Source organism: Branchiostoma floridae, chromosome 1 (assembly GCF_000003815.2).
Source record: "Branchiostoma floridae strain S238N-H82 chromosome 1, Bfl_VNyyK, whole genome shotgun sequence".
NCBI lineage: Eukaryota > Metazoa > Chordata > Leptocardii > Amphioxiformes > Branchiostomatidae > Branchiostoma > Branchiostoma floridae.
Window position 1 is genome coordinate 4,195,063 of NC_049979.1, and position 7,636 is coordinate 4,202,698.

At 38.6% G+C, this 7,636-nt stretch overlaps 1 protein-coding gene across 1 annotated transcript in view; it reads right to left on the minus strand.

The window, feature by feature from the left end:
- Nucleotides 1-7,520, minus strand: part of LOC118424466 (lipoxygenase homology domain-containing protein 1-like) — a gene marked incomplete in the record, with an annotated part of 70,418 nt that extends 62,898 nt beyond the window's left edge. The window contains 13 exon segments of the mRNA XM_035833038.1: nucleotides 1,199-1,394; nucleotides 2,035-2,225; nucleotides 2,747-3,014; nucleotides 3,278-3,375; nucleotides 3,378-3,428; nucleotides 3,894-4,029; nucleotides 4,410-4,496; nucleotides 4,924-5,084; nucleotides 5,439-5,574; nucleotides 5,724-5,971; nucleotides 6,543-6,663; nucleotides 6,952-7,054; nucleotides 7,297-7,520. Of these exon segments, the coding sequence (XP_035688931.1) occupies nucleotides 1,199-1,394; nucleotides 2,035-2,225; nucleotides 2,747-3,014; nucleotides 3,278-3,375; nucleotides 3,378-3,428; nucleotides 3,894-4,029; nucleotides 4,410-4,496; nucleotides 4,924-5,084; nucleotides 5,439-5,574; nucleotides 5,724-5,971; nucleotides 6,543-6,663; nucleotides 6,952-7,054; nucleotides 7,297-7,313 (1,813 nt within the window).
- Nucleotides 7,521-7,636: the final 116 nt, after the last annotated feature.

Genomic DNA, 7,636 nt, shown 5'->3' on the forward strand with positions numbered 1-7,636 from the left:
TTGGCATACGGTACAACAAAATGCTTAATTTTGCGATTTTTGGCCATTTTTTGACCAAAAAAGGACATTTGTGGCTTCTGTAGCCTCGTTTTACAACCAAACGATCTGAAATTTGGTATAAAAGTGCCCTTCAATTATGTGCACATAAATTCAATAAAATTTTTCCCATACGGTGCAACAAAATGCTTAATTTTGCGATTTTGGGGCATTTTTTTGACCAGAAAAGGACATTTGTGGCTCCTGTAGCCTCGTTTTACAACTAAATGATCTGAAATTTGATATAAAAGTGCCCTTTAATTATGTGCACATAAATTCAATAAAAGTTTTCCCATACGGTACAACAAAATACTTAATTTTGCGATTTTGGGGCATTTTTTTGACCAGAAAAGGACATTTTTGGCTCCTGTAGCCTCGTTTTACAACCAAATGATCTGAAATTTGGTATAAAAGTGCCCTTCAATTATGTGCACATAAATTCAATAAAAGTTTTCCCATACGGTACAACAAAATACTTTATTTTGCGTTTTTATGGCCATTTTTGACAAAATTTGGACATTTTTGGCTCCTGTTCCCTCGATTTACAACCTAATGACCCGTAAATTGGTAAAGGGGTGCTCTAGATATCTATTCAAATGAGCCATGTATAATTTTTGGCATGGACCACTTTAAAATGATATATTTGGGATTTTTTTGGTCATTTTCCAATGGCCAAAGGGGTCAACGACCTCAAGGCCTATTGTTGCATGAGGGAGATGGCTGAAATATGCTGTATTTGCTCTCAAGCAAATGTCGGCCTTTCTAGTCATGAATATTATCATTGGTAGTAGAAATATGAAAACTAGTTTTGAATACAAGACCAGACAGGATACAGATAGAGAAAACCATAGTCGGTGCTGGTTTGCTAATTAACATCTAGTTTATCATTATTTTTTAGAATACATTTCTAACAATTGATGAGCAATGCTAACAATCACTTAAAGTAAAGGTCATTTTTGACCTGCTGATTGGTCAGTGCAGATCACATGACCTATCAACAGGTCAAAACATGACCTTTTACCCCCTGATTGGTCAATGCAGATCACATGACCAATCAAAAGTGAGGTCAGTTTTGACATGCTGATTGGTCAATGCAGATCGCATGACAAATCAACATGACAAAAGGGACCTCTAACTCCTTGCTGAGCAAGTCTGAACTTACGGACGACCCCTTTTATGAGCTCTGTTGGGTACAGCTCAACCTCCGTCTTCTCATCACCCTCGTCAGACGCCAACCAGCGGTGGCAGGAGAACATGTAGCGCTCACCACGTGATGGAACATCGATGTCAACTTTATCAAGAAACCATCCTGACCCTGGGCCAGAGTCGTCATGACCAATACGGATCCTTTCAATCTGAAATTGAACAAAAATGGGGACCAATAAGCCATCTCATAGTTGCTAAGCAATCTTTATTGCATATCCATAAACATTATGATATTGGGTCAACATTGAAAGGTTGTTTTTTTTTTAATTGAAACCTTTCAATGCTGACCCAATATCATGATGCTACCTACTGACTTATCTAATAGTAATAACAAAGTAATATTGGTTTCAGCACAGGTTTTGGCATGGACACTGTTAAATGGGTCATGATATAAATGTATGCCTAACCTTGGGGTTTTTTAAGGCACAACTATCCAAAGACACTGGATCAGCAAAACACATTGTGCTGGAAAACACCATTTTCACCCTCAAATTGATGCTTCTGATGTCATTTCATTTAACCCCCCTGGGCAAGTATTGGTAATGTCATCACTGCCTGGGCATGACATCACCACCAAATGTGATGACATCATCAACCGTGCAGGTTTCATTACAACATCAGGTCAGGTCTTCTCGATAATGCGACCTTTCCAATGTTTGGCTGCCTCGTTTCAGAAAATTTTTTGGCAATGTCTTCACTGTTTGGCTAACATGAAATATCCCTCAATCAGTCAATGTGATGACAATGCAGCAAGCAAAAATCTCTATCATATTTCATGATTGCTGTTTGACAGCCAATGTCTGCTGCCTCTAGTTTGAACAAGTCTGTTCTGTCTCTCTCAAACTTGTTGCTTGTGTTGTCGGACTGGTAGAGTTTGAGTAGACCTGTGTCGCCCTTTGCACCAAAGATCTTGAGGAAGACATCAGCATCTGTTCCTGCATTCCGCTCTTCGCCAGTCTTGACTGAGACGTGGTAGGACGTGGCTGGAAGGCAAGAATCAGAACAATGGTTACTTCAGCACCATGGACAGACTTATAATATCAGGTAGTATATTTTTACATTCAAAACTATATGATATAAGATGTATTTTCCATGACAACCATATTATCATTTAAATACTGTACATTGTTAGTATACACGCATCATTTAAATACATTTATTTAGTACACACATATCAGTTTGCCTGCCAGGGGAAATTGTTTTGCTACTGTAAATCATTAGAAATTTGCCAATAACTTAGTATAATAACCAAAAAGTTTAGCACTGCCATTTTAGTGATTTCAAAGTAGTGTGTGGTGAACAATGTCATTTTTATCATGTTTCTACAAATTCATAATTTGCAACATAGTCCAAGATAAATAGTTTGCAGCAACTATGAGTTCACCGTTGAAACACAAGTAGCACAATGGAATACAGAACACATGCTTGTCATGTCTTAAAATTTTAAATTTTAGAATACAGTACTCTACCACAAGGTGACAGTGAACATACTGAATCAACTCACTTGCAAGCAGCTGAGGTGTCCCCTCTGGAAGAAGATCTCGGACAATCAAACCATCGTCTTCCCCTTTGTCCAACCAGCGGTCACAGGCGAAGATCATCTCTGACTTCATCTTACCAAGGAGCTTATATATAAGCTCCTTGATCTTACCATGTTCTCTGATGACCACCTTGTCCAGATACCACCCCAATCCTGACCCAGTCCCATCATGCCCTATCCTGACCTTGGTCACCTTCTTCAAAGTCACAGCCTCCACTTGGAACTCATCAACCTAGGATATGCAAATACAGTCAAAGTTAGCAAAGTTCTTCTTCTTCATTACTAACATTACTTAACGTTACAACAGAGCCAATTAAAACTTGAAGTAACAGTTAAACAATATCTGGTAAATTATGTGTTTGATACTGAAGCAAAGAGTCTGACAATTAAACCATTGATTTGATGTCACTAAAGCTGATGAATATCTGACAAATGGTTTCTTTAGCAAATCACAACTAAACATAGTGAGTTGCCGGATGTACTGCCTTATCTCACCTTTCCTTTCTCAAACTTGTCCATGTTGCTAGACTTGAGCAGGGGTCTCTCTCCCGTGTCTCCCAGCTCACCAAACAGACAGACAAAAACATTTGCATTGTCCCAGCATTTCTCTTTTTCCCAGTGTGCACTTCCACGTCGTACAGGACAACTAGTAAAAAAGGAAATCAAAGTACAATGTAAAGTTGCTAGTTTCTGTTAATTCGGCTATTGTCTTTGACTCTTTCATTTTTAGCCATAGCCTTTATTAGGCTGTAGTGGAATTGGGTTGCTATCCACTCTGTCTAAGGCAGGGGGTAGAAAGGCAGAGCCCATCCCTCTACTGTGTGCTGTTTTATCTCAGGTACCTATTTAGGCCTTGATGGCAGAGGAGAGCATTTTCAAAGGACACAGCATCCAGTAGGAAGTCAAACCTAAGAACTCTCAATTCTATGTCTACTAGTCTAACCACTCAGTCAAAAAATATACATGTACATCATTTCCATTGTATCTGTCAGTAACCTGTCTTATTCTTTACGTGTACCCAATAATACCAAAAGTGCAACTAATAGATCCTCTTCTTCTTTTTTGCTGCAAGGTTTAAAGATCACTCATCAGGGACCAATCTTTGACTGACCAGGCAGAGGCTTCTTGATGAGTTTCCCTTCAGCTGGCATCTCCCTCACAATCTGTCCGTCATCCTCCCCCTTGTCCAGCCAGCGGCCACACTTGTACAGGTACACCTCACCTGTGTCCACTCTTTCCATCTCAACCTGGTACATCATGTTCAAATAAGTATCAGTAACATATAATCAGACAGTGTTTAAAAGAGTATTATTGTCTAAAAACAAGCAATACAATAATTGCAAACAATTATTTTTGCAGTGGTATTTTGCAATCAACCATTTTGAAGGAAACTGCTACTGTATTGTTCATGCAATGGTGAATATCCTTAGGCTACAAAATCATAAAGTTGTGGCTGATAAATCTTTCACAAAATCAAGTCAATGAGTACAAATGTTCTCAACTTCCTTTATAGTCATCCTCTTTGCAAAGCAATACATGCTTGAGGATTCAAAGTGACTTCATATTGCAGATTAAAAAGTTGTTCTAAGCCTAAAAACTGGTAATGTCTGTGATGTTATTTTCTTACCTTGTCCAGATGCCATCCTGCAAATGATCCAGAGTCATCATGGCCAATCCTTATCTTGTATGGCTTCCCAACATCTTCTATTTCAACCTGAGTATGAAAAACAACATTCAGATTGTTTTTTCTGACTCTTTTCTGTATGGTAATTCAAGACAAACAGCTTTTGCACACTTCAAAGAAAAAAACACTTCTTACAAATCACTACAAAGGTAAAGTGGCCAACTTAAGAGGAGGACGATGCATGATGCTTCATTGACAGCTAGTAATACATTGCAGCCTTGGTATTCAGCCAAGAACACTGGGTTACACCCACTCTTCTGGATGAGTGTGTTTGGTTCTTTTGATACACCATCTTTCGTTTATTTTCCATATCACTCATACATTGAAGAAGAAAATACTCCAATGATAACTTTCTTCTTATGACAATTTCTCTCCATCTGTTTGAGAACAAGAAATCTAAACAGTATGCAAAGAAAAGAAAAGAAATATAAAAGAATGTCTACTTTGAAATGGTTACCTTGAAATTGTCTTCCTGTCCTGCCTCAAAGTTATCAGTCTTGTTGCCAATGGAGATGTCGTCAGACTTCCCCTTGTCTCCGTACAGCACAAAGTACACGTTAGCATCCGTACCTGCTCCTCGCTGGTCTGTCGTCCACACTGTCATGTTCCACGCAACCTCTGTGGGGGAAAACGACAATGAAAGTGGTTATTTATAAGGTTGTTAGAAAAAGGATTGTATACAGAGTTAAGGTCTAAAATAAAACCCGATGTACAGAAATATAATGTACAGTACAAAAACTATAACATTCAGCTTTTCTTACTGCAGTATTGATGTTGAACAGTATACTATAAGACAGTATGATATTTACTTCCTAAATATTGTCATGAAATGCAAAAGAGCTGATTTAACTTTATAGCATTTAAAAAAAATTGACTTGAATTGAAGTATTATTCTAATCTTATATTAAGTTGCTTAAATCAATGGATAAATGGTACCCATACTAACATTTTTCTTACAATTTGAACATCAACTTTTAGTCTTAGTTTGTCTCATGGAGATGGTTTCCCTCAGTTCCCTCTCAATGAGTCCGTCCCCCTCATCTAGAGCCAGCCAGTTCTGACACAGGAACGTCTGCTCGTATCCAGTAGAGGGGCAGTGCACTTAAACCTGAATTTAAACAACAAAACATCAATCAAAATTCAAATTTCTCTCCAGTATTTTCCAACATTTGCCATTGAAAAAAGTATTTTTCTCTCACAAGAAATTAGCTTGCCACATATTTCTACAAAGTTTGCATCAAACCCTGTTACATTTACCTTTTCACAGTACCACCCAGGTCTACTGCCAGAGTTGTCATGGCCAATGACGATCTTCGACAGTGGACTCAATATGGACCCAGTCTCAATGTCAAGGGCGTCAGTCTTCCCTCGCTGGAACTTCCCGTCCAGGTAGATTTTCCCACTCGTCTCTTCTCCATCAACTCCCCTCATTTCAATGAATACACGGGCACTCGTTCCAGCGTTACGCACATCCCCAGTCTCTACTCTTACTTGGTAAGGGTAGCCTGTGTGGGGAAGAAAAGAGACTGTCAAAGCCTTGCCTAGAGTGGATGTGAAGGCTTTTGTCTATTTTATGATTTATGAGTATATTATATCATCTAGGTAGAACAATCAAAAGACTGGTGTAACTTTCATTCTAAAATAGATTACAAGACTTAGTACAGAAACAATTCAGCCAATATAATGAAGTCAAACGCTTCTATTTCACCTGGATGATCCTTAGAAATGGTCACAGTAGGAAGAGGAGAAAATCATCTATGGACTACCAAAAACTGATCCCAGATGTTCCTATTACAGAGGTGGTCTCTATGCCACTGTATTACAGAGGTGGTCTCTATGCCACTGTATTACAGAGGTGGTCTCTATGCCACTGTATTACAGAGGTGGTCTCTATGCCACTGTATTACAGAGGTGGTCTCTATGCCACTGTATTACAGAGGTGGTCTCTATGCCACTGTAACTCTTAGTAATCTATTGAAATTGCTTGAAGAGGTGATTTTCACCACTTTGAAGAAAGGCTTAAAATGCACAAGGTAAAAATGACTAGAAAATAACATTGAAACACATGATGCTGACCTCCTCTCTGTCCAGTTAATAGCAGATCTCTCTGAATCTGTCCGTCGTCTTCGTCTTTAGCAAACCAGCGGTTACAGGGGAACTCATACACACGACTCAGCTGTACATCATCCACTATAACCTGTAAACAAGTTAAGCGAACTCCATCAGATTTAAGTGCCCACAAAAGGTTGTAAACATTGAGCTATACACCCATTAAAAAATGATGGAACCCTGTCTGAGTGATATCAAGTGCAGCACATGCATGTTGGAAAGTGTGGCAGCAAAATGACTGCCTTTGGGAAAGGAAATCTCTTCATCTTGTAAAATCCCAAACATTTTCCAATAAAAGTTTTATCCAGAACACATTTTTATATGTTATGATTAAAAAGTCCTGCAATTAGAAAAATTGAATCTGAAGACACCTTACTTTGTCTAAGAACCATCCTGCGCTGGAACCTTTGTTATCATGTCCTATCCTGATCTTTCTCATCAGACCCAGGTTAGGACACTCGATCATAAAGGTGTCATCCCTGTAACATAACAATAATCAATTTAGTAAACTGTTCTATGACATGCTTTTTCCTTTAGTAACAACACAACACATGAACCGATAAAATTCTAAATATTCTCACATTTAAGATCAAAACTGCTCACTCTCTTGCGAGTTTACACTCTGAAGTGATTGGTCATTATTGATCCCGAAGAAGGCGACAGTGGTCGTTAAAAATTTTATCATTGTTGGAAGGAAGTTTAGCATAATGATTATACTCACATTGGATTACATATCATCACCCCAACCACAACTTATTCTGCTGTCCAAGAAAGTGACAAGAACTTTTTGACACTTACCTTCCCCTTTCAAAGTTGTTTTTGGAGTTATCCAGTCTCCTCTCCCCAGAATCCCCTGCTTCACCAAACAGTGTGACGAAAACATTGGCGTCCGTCCCTGCCCCCCTCTTGTTCCCGGTGTATGTGGTGATCTTGTATTTGCTCACTGGAAAACAATCATTCTTCATGAGCCAAATATCTTTAACTTAACATTTCCCAGATATGTTAACTTGCTTTAGACAGACAAAATTTTTATATCTTGCCACCCTGTCATATGTTACTAG